The sequence below is a fragment of the Asterias rubens genome, chromosome 17, assembly GCF_902459465.1.
Source record: "Asterias rubens chromosome 17, eAstRub1.3, whole genome shotgun sequence".
Lineage (NCBI taxonomy): Eukaryota > Metazoa > Echinodermata > Asteroidea > Forcipulatida > Asteriidae > Asterias > Asterias rubens.
Window position 1 is genome coordinate 6,245,148 of NC_047078.1, and position 17,738 is coordinate 6,262,885.

Consider the following 17,738-nt stretch of genomic DNA (forward strand, 5'->3'; position numbering starts at 1 on the left):
CGAGCAGGACACTTGGGGCTGACCCGGGTGAGCCCCATGAATGACGTCAAAGCTATTCAATACCTGGGCAGATCTGGGTCGACCCAGGGAAGCTAATCGAACGCACCTTAATATAAAAGGAAACTAAACAAAGTGCGCCAATGAAGTTGTTCTAACTCCAAAAAGCCTGATCATAGTAATGAAATGAGGGTCAACTGTACATACGTGCAAACTCTTGGTCTGGTGACCAGCCTCTCGCCTTCGGTACACTGGTACCTCTCTAAGTTCGAGTTTGAACCACCAGTGTACCACTAAGGTCGAGTTTGAACCAACAGTGTACCTCTAAGGTCGAGTTTGAACCAACCGTGTACCTCTCAGGTCGAGATTGAACCACCACTCTACCTCCTCAGGTCGAGTTTGAACCACCACTAGTGTACCTCTAAGGTCAAGTTTGAACCACCAGTGTACCTCTCAGGTCGAAATTGAACAACCACCACTCTGTACCCCCTCAGGTCGAGTTTCAACCACCACTGGTGTACCTCTCAGGTCGAGTTTGTACCTCTCAAGTCGAGATTGAACCACCCACTCAGGTCGAGCTTAAACCACCAGTGCATCTCTCAGGTCGAGTTTGAACCACCAGTGTACCTATCAGGTCGAGTTAGAACCACCATTGAGGTCTCATTGGGTCTAGTTTGAACCGCTAGTGTCGTCAACACGTCGTGTACGGCGACCGACCATCTCTCTGACCTGTTTCTGAAACCGTTCGTACGTGAAGCAGTAGATGAAGGGACTGATGCACAAGTTAATGACAACAATGCCTCCTGTCACTCGATAAAAGATGTCTTCATAAAGGTTAGCAGGTTGATATAAACCCAGATTGAACAACAGGTAGATGGTCTCAACCGGACCCCAGCAAATGAAAAAGGAGATGGTCAACAAAACAACTGTCTGTGTAACATTACGATTGGCTTTAGAGAACGTCTCCTGAGCACTGGTGTTGTTGTCCCTGCCGTGAGCCTGCGCCCTCTGACGGAGCTTCCGGATTATAAGAGAGTAGCTCGATACCATAATGACCACGGGAATCACAAACTCGTGTAGGAACACCAAGACGCCCCCAACGGCCCGAATCTCAAAGCTGGGCCAGGACAAAACACAGCCTAGAATCTCGCTGTCATAGTGGGTGACCATGGCCAGGTGGGAATCCTGCACCCAGCCCATCATCCAAACACCCAGGAAGACGAGCTTCAACCTCCGAGGGGTGAAAACATTTCGATACCACACGGGTCGGCAGATTGCGAGGTAGCGCTCTACCGATATGGCGACTAGGTTCCACGTGGATGCCACAAACATCGCGTACTGCGGCCATTCCGACCACCAGACGTGGCAGTAGAGCCGGCCGAGAAAGCTGTCTGGTACAACACCCATGTGGGCGAACCTCTCCACCAGGAACACACACGACCCGATGAGATCTAGACAGGATTGGTGGATGATTAGTTTGTTTGTGGTGGAGTTGAAAACTTTCCTGTAGCGAAGCATGACGAAGCAAACAAATCCATTGCCGAGTATGCCAAGGCTGCTCATTGTGCAATAAAAAAACAGCTGGCCGTCGAACGTGTTGGCCAAAGTTGGACTGCTAAAATTGACCGACCCCATCGTCAAAATAGCTTGATCAAATCAAGAAATGTTTTCTCCAAGAACTCTTTGAAAGTCTTGATACTAAGGTTTGAGGAAACTCCACTGTTTAACTGAGGTGGTTTCGATTAGATCCGGTTGTGTAACAACTCGACGTTTCGATCAGTAAGGTCTTCAAGAAAAAACGCAAAACAGGAAAAAATGGTCCGTCTTAGTTATTAAATGAATCTTGCTTTCTACGATTGAGAATGCATTAGCTGACACCAGAGATTAATGACAGCGTCAAATATCACCATGGCAACAGAAACATCAAGTTAAGATCCTATGATACAAAACAAAATCACATGGTAATCATAAGTAATTATAGAGACATTGTATGAGGAGGTGTAGATATGAGTTACAGTTTTAGCTTTCGAGAAAGACTTAGACTTGACTCAAGTCCCAATCCCGTTCCAAGACAGACAACTATTGTCTTATGACGCTATGCATTCCTCAACCTGTTCCCAGGACCACGATAGCTACATTTTGACGGCGGTGGGTATGCTTAAAGGCAGTGGACACTATTGGTAAATGTCAAAGACCAGTCTTCTCACTTGCTGTATCTCAACATGTGCATAAAATAACAAACCTGTGAAAATTTGAGCTCGATTGGTCGTCGGAGTTGCGAGATAACTATGAAAGAAAAAACACCCTTGTCACACGCAGTTGTGTGCATTCAGATGCTTGATTTCGGGACCTCAAATTCTAAACTTGAGGTCTCGAAATCAAATTCGTTGAAATTTACTTCTTCTTTCTCGAAAACTACTCCACTTCAGAGGGAGCCGTTTCTCACAGTGCTTTATACTACCAACCTCTCCCCATTACTCGTTAACAAGGAAGGTTTTATGCTAATAATTATTTTGATTAATTACCAAACAGTGTCCACTGCCTTTAAGGACCTCCAACACGAGAACGGGACTTGATTCAAGTCTTAGAAAGACTCGGTTATAGGGTCGAAACGTCAGGCCCTACTTTTATAAGGAAATAATACATGGCAGCAGAGAGGGCTATGGAAAGGATAATGAGTAATAATGAAGGACAGTCTTCAAATGAGGACCTAAGAAAGAAACCGAGAGTGAATGTTATTTTTAAAGGCAGTGAACTATATTGGTAATTACTCAAAATAATGATTAGCATAAAAACTTACTTGGTAAAGAAATTTGATTTCGAGACCTCAGATTTAGAGTTTAAGGTTTCGAAATCAAGCATCTGAGAAAGCACAAAACTTCGTGTGACAAGGTGGTTTTTTTTTTCATTATTTACTCACAACTTCGACGACCAATTGAGCTCAAATTTTCACAGGTTTGTTATTGTGTTGAGATACACCAAGTGAGAAGACTGGTCTTTGACAATTAATACCAATGGTGTCCACTGTCTTTAAGATCAAAGTAGTGGAGATGGTCATGCTAGGCCACCTAGCAAGGATGCATGACAACATGTGGGCATGCAGAACAACTAAACTGGACTCCAAGAAACCGGACAAGAACAAGATGGACACAAGAAAATAGATGAAGAGATGAACTCAGTGCATAGGGAATATTAATGTTGGTTTTTACCCATACACCGATGTATGTTAGCACCGTATACTCAGTACTTTCCGAGTCATGTGAAAAAATATCACAGGTCGGGTGGGCCGGGATTCGAACCCACGACCCTTGAAATTCTAGAGCAGTGTCTTACCAACTAGACTACCGAATTTGCCCGGCAGCTAGAGGCAGTAGGAATACTCTGCACATTGTTCCCCATATATTGAACTAGAAGGAACAACTAATTAATTATTTAAAGGCAGTGGACACTATTGGTAATTACTCAACAGAATTATTAGCATAAAACCTTTCTTGGTGACAAGTAATGGGGAGAGGTTGGTGGTATAAAACATTGTGAGAAACAGCTCCCTCTGAAGTACCATAGTTTTGGAGAATAATTTTCCACGAATTTGATTTCGATACCTCAAGTTTAGCTCGAAATCAACCATCTAAACGCACACAACTTCGTGTGACAAGGGTGTTTTTTTTGCTTTCATTGTCATCTCGCAACCTTGATGACCGATTGATCGAGCTCAAATTTTCACTGGTTTGTTATTTTATGCATATGTTGAGATACACCAAATGTGAAGGCTAGTCTTTGACCATTCCCAATAGTGTCCACTGCCTTTAAGTGTCTGAAAAGATTCATACTCTCTAAATGGAAAAGAGTGAAAAACACCACTCTTTACATTATTTTATAGTTTTTCCTCAAATAGCTCTTTAAAAAGAGTGGTGGTTATTTCACTCTTTTAGAGGGAGTTTAACTCCAGGACAGGGTGAAAAATTACTCAAAAAGATGCAAACTTCAATCTAAAAGAGTGGAAGACCACTGGAAAAAGAGTTGTCCCTCATATGGCTCTTCAAAGAGTGCCTTTTCACTCTTTTGCATTTAGAGAGTAGAGGCGAGTAAATGAAGATAATAAAAAATATAACTGCAATTTGTTTTATAGAGTCAATATTAATAAGAGGAGGACATATTCCCCTGCACCTGGCAAAACGGAAACCGGGGCATATAATCCACTGAGAGGTTCCCGACAACTTTTTGTTGGCAGAAAAAAAGTTTACTATTCTGTAATCTTCCTTCAACATTTCTCTAATGAACTACAATTCATTCCTTGACAATCCTTAGACAATAGCTTACTTTTCTATGATTTCAACTGATCGGATGCTTTAATTACCATCTTCCTTTTCCCCAAGTGAGCGCAGACAAAGACAGAATCGTGCACAACACTCGTTCTAATTTGAGCAAACCCGATTTGTTACAAAAGTAGAAAAAGGGTTTGTACATTTCTTTAGTCAATTAAGGAGCCTTTAGTCGTGCGCTCACAAAAGGCACAGCTACTTATTTTATCCGATTATAAAGCTGATTATTGTTTTGTATCTCCCAAAGTTTTTTCTGTGTTGTTAAAAATTGGCAATGAAATAAAATTAAGAGCATTAAAATGCTCTTATAGCATTAAAATGGTTATGAAGGCTTATTTCCTATAGCCCAGAATGATTTTTTTTTATTTTGTAGATTTGTTGACAAAAGCGACGGATGATGTTCTGAGGTAGGGGATGGTGGGGAATTATTACGACTTTAATTAATCCAAGGTTGTTGGTTGATATTGTTTTTGTTGACCAGAGAAGCTTTTTTTTCCCCTCGAGTAAATCTGGTTACCCCTGCAAAACAAATTCGTTAAAAATTACTTCTTTCTCGAAAACTATGGCACTTCAGAGGGAGCCGTTTGTAACAATGTTGTATACTATCAACCTCTCCCCATTACTCGTCACCAAGAAAGGTTTTATGCCAATAATTATTTTGAGTAATTACCAATAGTGTCCACTGCATTTAAGACTTTGGACACTGGAGTTGTAATTTGCAAAGACCAGTCTTCTCACTTGGTGTATCTCAACATATGCACAAAATAACAAACCTGTGAAAATTTGAACTCCATTGGTCGTCGAAGTTGAAAGATAATAATGGAAGAAAAACACCCTTGTCACACGAAGTTGTGTGCTTTAAGAGGCTTGATTTCGGGACCCCAAAATCTTATTCTGAGGTCTCGAAATAAAATTAAAAAATTAAGTGGAAAATTACTTCTTTCTCGAAAACTACGTTACTTCAGAGGGAGCCGTTTCTCACTATGTTATTTACTACCAACAAGCTCTCCATCCATTACCAAGTACGTTTTTATGCCAAACAATTATTTTGAACAATTACCAACAGTGTCCCGTGCATTTAAAGGCAGTGGACACTATTCATAAAACCTTACTTGATTACCAGTAATGGGGAGAGGTTGATGGTATAAATTGTCGTGAGAAACAGCTCCCGCTGAAGTGACGTAGTTTTCGAGAAAGAAGTAATTTTCCACGAATTTGATTTCGAGACCTCAAGTTTAGAATTTGAGGTCTCGAAATCAAGCATCAGAAAGCACACAACTTCGTGACACAAGGTTTTTTTCTTTCATTATTATCTCGCAAATTCGACTGAGCTCAAATTTTCACAGGTTTGTTATTTTATGCATATGTTGAGATACACCAACTGTGAAGACTAGTCTTTGACAATTACCAATAGTGTCCACTGTCTTTAAGAGTCTTTTGCCATTCCCTTTTTTGTTTTGGTCTTGGTCTCCAGGAAGTACCGAATAACACGCTCTACACATCACCCAAATCCGTGCGACACAATGTCTTTTTTGGCGCTAAGTATTACGAAGCACGTGAGTTTATCCCGATTTAAAATATAACCTTGACAAAATAAGATCGATTGGTTTGTGCAGTCAACACGGTTTTGGTGCAAAACAGTTGGCGTAGATTTCATAATTATTTACACATCGAGTCGGATGACGGAGGACGGGGTAGGGCTCAGAAGTTTTTTTTTTTCATACACAATGTCAACCTCTACCACCCGCCTCCCCCATTAAAGATGCTATGTCAGATTTTTTGACCCAAACATTAAAAAATAGATTTCTTTGAGTGAATGGTATTTCAAAGAGTATCACCCGCCTTAACGAACAAAAGTTTAACTTTTACTTTTAATGGTCGGGAACCATGACAAAATTTTAAAACGTTTCTTATAAAACACATAAGAATTGGTCACGTGATATATTGTCGGGATCCCGACAAAAAACTAATTTTGAGCACTTTATTTCACTGCTACTAATAATTGGCGGACTTTTTTTAGCAATGGCTCAAATGAAAGCTTGTAATTCTTTCAAGACCCCCATCGAAATACCTATTGAATTTTAAATTAAAATATTTGGGTCAAATCGGCCAACAATCTGACATAGCATCTGTAAGTACCCATTTATACCCCTTTCTGGGTGAAGAAAAGCAATTAAGTATTTTCCTATTTTCCAGATAAGCAGGAAAGAATGCTTGTTTATGTGCATCACCCATCAGTTGTTGATTTGTTTTTGCGCATCACCTATCTCGGTCAACTTTTTTTCCCGACTCGCTACTATTCAGAACACGCAAAACACATGCAAACAAACATAAATTAAAAGGAAAACAATAAAACAATGGAGGGCAATTTAAAACATTAAATTCAGAACCATTTGTAAGCAGGCTAATTTTACTTTAAAAAAAAAATAGTCAGACTGACCGTTACTTTGCCTCAATGTAGAATCTCTATCAGCTATGTCTCAAGAATGCAGCAAGACCAAGTTCAAGATGACCACTTTGTAACAGCCGATGATAACTGAGGAAACAAAAGGCTGTCCGTTGCTATGATGTCTGATGGAGTAAAGATGATGATAAGATGCCCCGAAGACGACTGATGATGAGTAATATAAACTTGAAGATGACAACTGTGTTCCGGCTACTTGCAACCTAGACACCCTGAGGCCTATATGTGTAGAGGTCTGATGAGGCTGGAGTAAAACAAACAACCTTAAGTATGCCGATCGAGGATGACTCAAAGACGACTGGACATCAACAAAGAGTGCCGTAAGAGCTAATAATAGAGTAGACTGGTCCCCTGTCTTTAACTGCGCGCAATGATGAACACTTGCTTTTCAGAACCAGTGATTTTATTGTATACAATGATGTCATTGGATGAATGTGCAGTGACGTAGCTTTACACTCTGTGTTTTGATTGGTCCGAGGTGATGTGGGTGCAGCTGACAAACGTCACCCCCGGACCAATCACAACACATCTCTGCATCCAGTGTGTTACCGGTATGTTTATACAGCATATACATACTTGGAATGTATAATGTTGCTATTAATTATTCGACTGTATGTGAAAAGAATGTAGATGGAAGCGAAGTATGACGGAGGAAGGGGATTTACATATGCTATGAGGCCACTTTATGGCTTTATTCACGAGCCTCGAAGTGTGACGTCAGATGTTCAGGCTATAGTACCGCTAGAGCGTGCAGAGCGGCTCCTCAAGATGATGGGCCAATCAGTGAGCTGCTCTGTTGATGTCGGAATTATAACAGACCAATCGACGATGTGCATTGACGAGTGGCGCGGCGGTGGCTGACGTCAGTCATTCTGACTCGTCTTCGATTGGTCCTTAAAAGTTTGTCTGCACAATACGCCTCAGATGTGGCTGGGAAACACCCTTGTCACACGAAGTTGTGTGCTTTAAGAGGCTTGATTTCGGGACCCCAAAATCTTATTCTGAGGTCTCGAAATAAAATTAAAAAATTAAGTGGAAAATTACTTCTTTCTCGAAAACTACGTTACTTCAGAGGGAGCCGTTTCTCACTATGTTATTTACTACCAACAAGCTCTCCATCCATTACCAAGTACGTTTTTATGCCAAACAATTATTTTGAACAATTACCAACAGTGTCCCGTGCATTTAAAGGCAGTGGACACTATTCATAAAACCTTACTTGATTACCAGTAATACGAAGAGGTTGATGGTATAAATTGTCGTGAGAAACAGCTCCCGCTGAAGTGACGTAGTTTTCGAGAAAGAAGTAATTTTCCACGAACTTGATTTCGAGACCTCAAGTTTAGAATTTGAGGTCTCGAAATCAAGCATCAGAAAGCACACAACTTCGTGACACAAGGTTTTTTTCTTTCATTATTATCTCGCAAATTCGACTGAGCTCAAATTTTCACAGGTTTGTTATTTTATGCATATGTTGAGATACACCAACTGTGAAGACTATTCTTTGACAATTACCAATAGTGTCCACTGTCTTTAAGAGTCTTTTGCCATTCCCTTTTTTGTTTTGGTCTTGGTCTCCAGGAAGTACCGAATAACACGCTCTACACATCACCCAAGATCCGTGCGACACAATGTCTTTTTTGGCGCTAAGTATTACGAAGCACGTGAGTTTATCCCGATTTAAAATATAACCTTGACAAAATAAGATCGATTGGTTTGTGCAGTCAACACGGTTTTGGTGCAAAACAGTTGGCGTAGATTTCATAATTATTTACACATCGAGTCGGATGACGGAGGACGGGGTAGGGCTCAGAAGTTTTTTTTTTCATACACAATGTCAACCTCTACCACCCGCCTCCCCCATTAAAGATGCTATGTCAGATTTTTTGACCCAAACATTAAAAAATAGATTTCTTTGAGTGAATGGTATTTCAAAGAGTATCACCCGCCTTAACGAACAAAAGTTTAACTTTTACTTTTAATGGTCGGGAACCATGACAAAATTTTAAAACGTTTCTTATAAAACACATAAGAATTGGTCACGTGATATATTGTCGGGATCCCGACAAAAAACTAATTTTGAGCACTTTATTTCACTGCTACTAATAATTGGCGGACTTTTTTGAGCAATGGCTCAAATGAAAGCTTGTAATTCTTTCTCGACCCCCATCGAAATACCTATTGAATTTTAAATTAAAATATTTGGGTCAAATCGGCCAACAATCTGACATAGCATCTGTAAGTACCCATTTATACCCCTTTCTGGGTGAAGAAAAGCAATTAAGTATTTTCCTATTTTCCAGATAAGCAGGAAAGAATGCTTGTTTATGTGCATCACCCATCAGTTGTTGATTTGTTTTTGCGCATCACCTATCTCGGTCAACTTTTTTTCCCGACTCGCTACTATTCAGAACACGCAAAACACATGCAAACAAACATAAATTAAAAGGAAAACAATAAAACAATGGAGGGCAATTTAAAACATTAAGTTCAGAACCATTTGTAAGCAGGCTAATTTTACTTTTAAAAAAAAAATAGTCAGACTGACCGTTACTTTGCCTCAATGTAGAATCTCTATCAGCTATGTCTCAAGAAGGCAGCAAGACCAAGTTCAAGATGACCACTTTGTAACAGCCGATGATAACTGAGGAAACAAAAGGCTGTCCGTTGCTATGATGTCTGATGGAGTAAAGATGATGATAAGATGCCCCGAAGACGACTGATGATGAGTAATATAAACTTGAAGATGACAACTGTGTTCCGGCTACTTGCAACCTCGACACCCTGAGGCCTATATGTGTAGAGGTCTGATGAGGCTGGAGTAAAACGAACAACCTTAAGTATGCCGATCGAGGATGACTCAAAGACGACTGGACATCAACAAAGAGTGCCGTAAGAGCTAATAGTAGAGTAGACTGGTCCCCTGTCTTTAACTGCGCGCAATGATGAACACTTGCTTTTCAGAACCAGTGATTTTATTGTATACAATGATGTCATTGGATGAATGTGCAGTGACGTAGCTTTACACTCTGTGTTTTGATTGGTCCGAGGTGATGTGGGTGCAGCTGACAAACGTCACCCCCGGACCAATCACAACACATCTCTGCATCCAGTGTGTTACCGGTATGTTTATACAGCATATACATACTTGGAATGTATAATGTTGCTATTAATTATTCGACTGTATGTGAAAAGAATGTAGATGGAAGCGAAGTATGACGGAGGAAGGGGATTTACATATGCTATGAGGCCACTTTATGGCTTTATTCACGAGCCTCGAAGTGTGACGTCAGATGTTCAGGCTATAGTACCGCTAGAGCGTGCAGAGCGGCTCCTCAAGATAATGGGCCAATCAGTGAGCTGCTCTGTTGATGTCGGAATTATAACAGACCAATCGACGATGTGCATTGACGAGTGGCGCGGCGGTGGCTGACGTCAGTCATTCTGACTCGTCTTCGATTGGTCCTTAAAAGTTTGTCTGCACAATACGCCTCAGATGTGGCTGTCCCCCACATGCATTGCAAAATTGTGCACTGTTCTAGCATGATCGGAACACGTTGCCTTGGATCGGTCGAGTTGGTCTTTAGTTGGTTGTTTTCTTCTTTTGTTTCTTGATTTCTTTCTTACAGTGTATCGCTTTAGGCGGCTGGCTGGGCGGTCCAGTGGCTAAAAGGTTAAAGATTTATCCCATGTGTGGATGAGTGCGTGTGCTTTTAGGGTGATGTAGTTTAACTTGTAGATTAGTCGTGATTTATTTCTACGAACAGTCAGTGTATCCCAGTTTAGTTGATTCAGCATGTTTGACTATTTTCTTCCTTCATGGTTTGACATATTCATTGACTTCATTGCTACAAGAAATAGTAATACCTAACGGAAGAATAGTCCACGCCGTTGCAGTGATATTCGACAGAACCAATGGACCAACCAAAGAAGACTGACGTCAGAGCCATTGTCACTAGCCAAGTTCATTTTAGTCTGATATAAAATCCACTTCGTTGTATCAACAGAGCAGCTTACAACGGTCCATTGTCTTGTTGAGGGGTAGACTTGACCAAGTCTCGGGACCACTATATCTACATTTTGGCGACGGATATGGGGGACCTCTCGCACGAGAACGGGACTTGAATCAAGTCTAGCTGAGGAGCCGCTCTGCAAGCTCTGACGTAGCTCATTGTTGATGTTCAATCTCTTTCTCAGACTTCTTCAAATCTTCCTCAGCGTTAGCCGGACCATCTGACGTCACATATTTGCCCTTTCACATAATACGCCTTTCTTAATATTTAGGCATGAAGTACGTCACAATGCTAATCCAAAACGAGGCGATGGGCGCAGTCACAGCAAGTGATGGGAACGTGCGCCCATAGCCTCATTTTGGGTAAGAATTATGACGCCATGCATAAGTATTAAGAGAGGCGTATACATTCAGGGTGCGTTCGTTTAGCTTCCCTGGGTCGACCCCGGTCTGCCCCAGTACGTTCGAATAGCTTTGACGGGGCTCACCCGGGTCAGCCTCCATTGCCCTGCTGAGGTGAATGCCGTCACCACGAGAGGGCGAGTGTGATAGTTCGATTAGCTCTTATCAGGGGCTCACCCGAGTGAGCATTGCGGGGTCGACCCAGGGAAGCTAAACGAACGCACCCATAGTCACATGGAGTTACACACTCATGAAATCCTATCATGCAAGTACATGTACAATATACTGTACATAACACACAATGTGGACACTGCATACAGACTGATTAAAGAGTATTATTTTGATGTTCATCTTCTTTTGCTTTGTCTCTGTCGATTTGAAGAATTAAAACTTTATTCTAATAATAATAATATGCATAATGTTACCACACTTCTTATTTTAATACCGTTTACACAGTTGTTTAAAATAAAGGGCACTAGGCACATAATATTATTGATAATAATTGTCAAAGCATTCTCATTTTTTTGTATTTTAACATAAACAATCAACACGAAAGTTTGCGCTCAATATCAAGATACCAGCCCAGAAAATAATAAAAGAAAATCACCCATTTGCAATTTTTTTGTGTTTCAAGATGCCCAAGAATGGCTTCAGGCCTGCAAATAAGTCTTTCCATGGATTCAATTTTTAGTGAGACTTTTAACTCTTTCTCAAAAACTACGTTACTTCAGGGGGGGGGGGTCGTTTGTTCTACTAGCTAATTCCCATCGCTCCTTTACCAAGTCAGTAATAAGTATTGTCTGCAGCTAAAAGGTTTTTGAATGTTTTTATTTTCATACAGTGATTGGATGGTGGGTTAAAATGAAACGTATCAACGAAAAAGCAATTATAAGTATTTTCCCCTTAATATTTTTCTTTCTTTCCTGCTACAGAATTTACTTTTGTTTTGACGGTATTTTATAACAGATGAAAGGGGTTTTCGTTCAAAACCACTTTGTAAACACCAACAAAGAAAATAAAAATTGAAACAATGTACATCATAGGCCTACCTACTCAACAAAACAGTTTTCTTCTTCATTAAAACAAAAATCACAATGACTCGAATTATTAAAATAATAACATGAATAAAACAAGTAAGTGGTTGTATTGTTTTTCAAACCCATACAACTAGAAAAAGAACGTTTTAACAAAAATAAACAATATTTTGTATAAAAGATTACGTGAATCATAGTACATCAATGCCACAAGAGAAAATTTCTTCAAAGAGTTTGTCACAAAGACTCAAATTAAGCGCTCCATCTTTACTTTTGACGAGAACAAAGGAGAGGTAACAATTGCTTAAATTCATTTAATACAAGTGCTTAATGAATACAGACTTAAATATACAGTTCGTTTACAGCCCATAAAAATGTTTTACAATACAAACCCCAAAAGTACTTTGAAGGGAATAAAGAAGAAGTAATAATTGCTGAAGTTCATTTTGTACAAGTGCTCAATAAATACAGACTTATACAGATCACATCCCATAAACATGGTTGTTTAATACAACCAAAAAGTAGACATGTGTTTGTAAACGTACCACCAAACACTGGGTTTTCGGTTGTTGGAACAAACAAAGACAATAGCAGTTTACTTAACTCAATAATTATGTTAAAATTTGTCGTCATACCTATACATTAATTATTGAACTGTTGGGACCGTCAGAAAAGATCAAAGTGGGGGTTATATCTTGAAAAATATGTATAGTACTAAATAATTGTCACAAAATTATTTGAACTTACATTATTGTGACATTATGAAATCTGACAACTTTGTTTGGGTTTTGTTACAATAAATTATTATCCAAAAAAATTATAGATATTACTTTACGTGCAGTTCTTTTATATCATTGTGATTGCAATAGTGTTACAGTGTAGAATAATTAGTACTCAATATCACACTTTGAGACAGTTTTAGCAGAAGTTGAACTACATAGCACTCGGTGCATTTTATAAAGTATGTGTATATTAGGCTATAATTATGCTAAGTTTGTATTGTGTTTGTGTTTTGGCAGTATATTTAATTTAATCACATCTTTAAGGATGTAGATACAATTAGATTTAAAGGCAATGGACATTATTGATAATTACTCAAAACAATTATTAGCATAAAACCTTACTTGGTAACGAGTAATGGGGAGAGAAGATGATTGTATAACACAGTGTGAAAAACGGCTCCCTCTGAAGTGACAATGTTTTAATAGAGAAAGAAGAAATTTTCCACGAATTTTTGATTTCGAGACCTCCCTATTTTGAGGTCTCGAAATCAAGCATCTGAAAGCACACAACTTCGTGTGACAAGGGTGTTTTTTCCTTCATTATTATCTCGCAACTTCGACAACCAATTGAGCTGAAATGTGTACAGGTTGGTTATTTTATTCATATGTTGAGATACAACAAGTGAGAAGACTGGTCTTTGAGAATTACCAATAGTGTCCAGTGCCTTTAAGTAACTAACAACGCCTTTATTCATTACACACTTAATAATGTTCATTGTAGAATTTTAATATTACAACGCTGGGCCAACGAGTAAATACATTATTTACTTATTGGCCCAGCGTTGTACCGACATTGTATGAGTTACCAACGTATATTTTCGGCTTTTTAGTTGTGGGCGTTGGTTAAAAGTCGGATGTTGGTCTGGAAGACACGCTTTACGTCTTCTCGATTTGGGAATCTTTGGCATTGGTCCAATGTTGAAAATAGTAGTCAGACGTCAGCTGCCAACATTGGGCAAATTAAACAAATAATAATGCTGTCCACTATTAACGCTTTACGAACGTCAAACAAACGTACGAAATTCACGAGACGTCGTGTGCAAAAGAGAATAATAATATGATGTTGTAGCAAGGTTGGACCAACGTTTGGCCCAGCGTCATCTACGTTTGACAAAATGGAAAAATAACGTCATCGCAACGTCACTTGCAACGGTTGCCCCCAAAATGTGTACCTTGGCAAACGTTGGGCCGACGTATACCAATAGCTGGGTTGTCTTTATTATATTATGGATCATTGTAATATTATGGATCATTGTCAACTGATCTATACCCTAAGACATGGTGCGTTCGATTAGATTCCCCGGGTTCACCCCGCGGTGCTTATTCGGTTGAGCCCCTGACAAGAGCTATCGAACGATCAGTCACTCTCTCGTGGTGACGTCATGCACCTTGGGCCAGCCCCCAAGTGACCCGTTCTACGAGCAGGGCACTTGGGGCTGACCCGGGTGAGCCCCAGGAATGACGTCAAAGCTATTCGATACAGGGCAGATCGGGGTCGACCCAGGGAAGCTAATCGATAGGAACTTAAACAAAGTGCGCCAATGAAGTTGTTCTAACTCCAAAAAGCCTGATCATAGTAATGAAATGAGGGTCAACTGTACATGCGTGCAAACTCTTTGTCTGGTGACCAGCCTCTCGCCTTCGTCGGTACACTGGTATACCTCTCTGTTAAAGTTCGAGTTTGAACCACCAGTGTCCTCTAAGGTCGAGTTTGAACCAACAGTGGAGCTCTCAGGTCGAGATTGAACAAACACCACGTACTGGTACCTCGCAGGTCGAGTTTGTACATATCAAGTCGAGTTTGAACCACCCACTCAGGTCGAGCTTAAACCACCAGTGAATCTCTCAGGTCGAGTTTGAACCACCAGTGTACCTATCAGGTCGAGTTAGAACCACCATTGAGGTTTGAACCGCTAGTGTCGTCAACACGACGTGTACGGCGACCGACCATCTCTTTGACCTGTTTCTGAAACCGTTCGTACGTGAAGCAGTAGATGAAGGGACTGATGCACAAGTTAATGACAACAATGCCTCCTGTCACTCGATAATAGATGTCTTCGTAAATGTTAACTGGTTGATGCAAACCCAGATTGATCAACAGGTAGTTGGTCTCAGTCGGACCCCAGCAAATGAAAAAGGAGACGGTCAACAATACAACTGTCTGTGTAACGTTACGATTGGCTTTAGAGAACGTCTCCTGAGCACTGGTGTTGTTGTCTCTGCCGTGAGCCTGCGCCCTCTGACGGAGCTTCCGGATTATAAGAGAGTAGCTCGATACCATAATGACCATGGGAATCACAAACTCGTGTAGGAACACCAAGACGCCCCCAATGGCCCGAATCTCAGAGCTGGGCCAGGAAAAATCACAGCCTAGAATCTTGCTGTCATAGTGGGTGACCATGGCCAGGTGGGAATCCTGCACCCAGCCCATCATCCAAACACCCAGGAAGACGAGCTTCAACCTCCGAGGGGTGAAAACATTTCGATACCAAACGGGTCGGCAGATTGCGAGGTAACGCTCTACCGATATGGCGACTAGGTTCCACGTGGATGTCACAAACATCGCGTACTGCGGCCATTCTGACCACCAGACGTGGCAGTAGAGCCGGCCGAGAAAACTGTCTGGTACGACACCCATGTGGGCGAATCTCCCAACCAGGAACACACACGACCCGATGAGATCTACACAGGATTGGTGGATGATTAGTTTGTTTGTGGTGGAGTTGAAAACTTTCCTGAAGCGAAGCATGACGAAGCAAACAAACCCATTGCCGAGTATGCCAAGGCTGCCCATTGTGTAATAAAAAAACAGCTGGCCGTCGAACGTGTTGGCCGAAGTTGGACTGCTAAAATTGACCGACTTCATCGTCCAAAATAGTTTGATCAAATCAAGATTTGCTTTCTCCAAGAACTCTTTGAAAGTCTTGAGACTAAGGTTTGAGGAAACTCCACTGTTTAACTGAGGTGGTTTCGATAAGATCCGGTTGTGTAACAACTCGACGTTTCGATCAGAGTATGGTCTTTAAGAAATAAACTATTGAAGCTCTAAGTTCTCTTAATGTAGAGTACACGCAAAACATGAGCAAATGGTCCGTCTAAGTTATTGAATGAATCTCGCTCTCTACGATTGAGAATGCATAAGCTGGCACCAGAGATTTATGACAGCGTCAAATATCACCGTGGCAAAAGAAACATCAAGTTTTAGATCCTAGGATACAAAACAAAATCACATGGTAATCATAAGTAATGAGCTAATTAGAGACATTGGGCCGAATAAATAAAAACTAGCATTTGCTTTTACTAGCCTGTTACTTAAATCCTTATAAATTAAAGTGAGCCTTAATATTGCTAGTAATTGGTCGAACTACAAACTGTAGTAGGTAAAAGCAATGCTTGAGGGACTCTTTTTTTTTGAGATGTAAATAAAACCGACATGTTACTATAACCTGTATACTTTCACAAGATACTGGGCTGTGAAAAGGCCAGCATTAACAAATTTCGATAAGTTTTAGATCAGGCATGAGAATTTGCCCAAATCTCTACAAATAACCTTTTACTGGAAAAAACACCATTTACTTGAACGGATTAGTAAGTGGTCAGAGAAAAGCACAATAGCGGTGTATTCAGGAGTATAACAAAAGAGGCATGGACTCGCAGATCAATAGCGATTAACTGAAATGCAGGCGGGGCAGTTTCCACTTAGTCAGGTTTTTGATGGTCGGCAGTGGCTATGATGAGGAAACAGCCAGCCTCTCAGCTCCATAGATTGGTACTTTTAGAGCAATTAAAGTACGACACAGATTTATAAGTAACATTTATAGTTGGATCAATAGGCCAAGAGAAAAATAATCATTAAAACCCGACCCGATACCGAGCCATAAATTATATGGAACACTGTTGTGTAAGTAAAATCTCAAGCTCCTCATACAATAGCTTGTAAAAATACAAGTAATTGCTACAGTATGTTAGTAGTTTTTATTTATAAGACTATAAGTGAAAGGTAATCCCGCGAGCAAAATGTTCATGCCTGATCTTCTACTTTTCAGTCTTCTTGCTAATGCTGGACCTTTAACTTGATAAGTAATTGCTAGTTTTTATTTATTCGGCCCATTGTATGAGGAGGTGTAGTTATGAGAAAATAGAATTAGCTGTTGCAAACAACTTACCAACCAAATGGACCGAGAGTATAAATGCAAAAAATAGTTAATGGCCTGACGTTTCGACCCTAGCAGAGTCTTTCTCGAAGGCTAAATGACAACACAACAAACATGAACAGGTAACTAAGTGAAACATAAGCAGTGAAGTGGAAATACATGAATGGGGTTAGAAAGCATACATAAAAAAGCAGGGGGTAAACAATGAATAGGGGGACAAACAAGGGGGGGGGTGAAGGGAAGGGGCTGGCTTGACCACAAGCAAGAATATGGAAACACAAAGGACAACATCAAGGGTGGTGAGGTTGGGTAAAAAGTAATTTATTCTAGTGAATGAGGCTCAGGCTAAAAGGCTATGGGGAAAAAAAGGAGACGGCAAAACAAAAGGTTTATTAGTCGTTTCCTTCTTGGATGTTCAGACCATGGGGTTGAATGGTCTGGAGGCGTCTAATCCAGAGTTTCTCCCTACTCAAACGCACAGTCTCTCTGTGGTTGCCTAGTGCCTCTATGCCCTGTAAGATCATGTCAGAAATGGAGTGATTAGGAAGATTTAAGTGATGACCTACAGGTG

At 40.5% G+C, this 17,738-nt stretch overlaps 2 protein-coding genes across 2 annotated transcripts; both read right to left on the reverse strand.

Moving 5' to 3' along the window:
- Positions 1–666: 666 nt before the first annotated feature.
- Positions 667–1,560, reverse strand: LOC117301743 (nociceptin receptor-like). Its single transcript, XM_033785767.1, has one exon. It carries the CDS (start codon positions 1,558–1,560, stop codon positions 667–669), a length of 894 nt encoding a protein of 297 aa, XP_033641658.1.
- Positions 1,561–14,889: 13,329 nt separating this feature from the next.
- On the reverse strand, positions 14,890–15,807 carry LOC117301744 (nociceptin receptor-like). The gene has a single exon (XM_033785768.1). The coding sequence runs from the start codon at positions 15,805–15,807 to the stop codon at positions 14,890–14,892; it is 918 nt and encodes a 305-aa protein (XP_033641659.1).
- Positions 15,808–17,738: the final 1,931 nt, after the last annotated feature.

Bases quoted from the DNA above. Each gene is read 5' to 3' on its own strand.
- LOC117301743 (XM_033785767.1), bottom strand. From the start codon at position 1,560: ATGAGCAGCCTTGGCATACTCGGCAATGGATTTGTTTGCTTCGTCATG.
- LOC117301744 (XM_033785768.1), bottom strand. From the start codon at position 15,807: ATGGGCAGCCTTGGCATACTCGGCAATGGGTTTGTTTGCTTCGTCATG.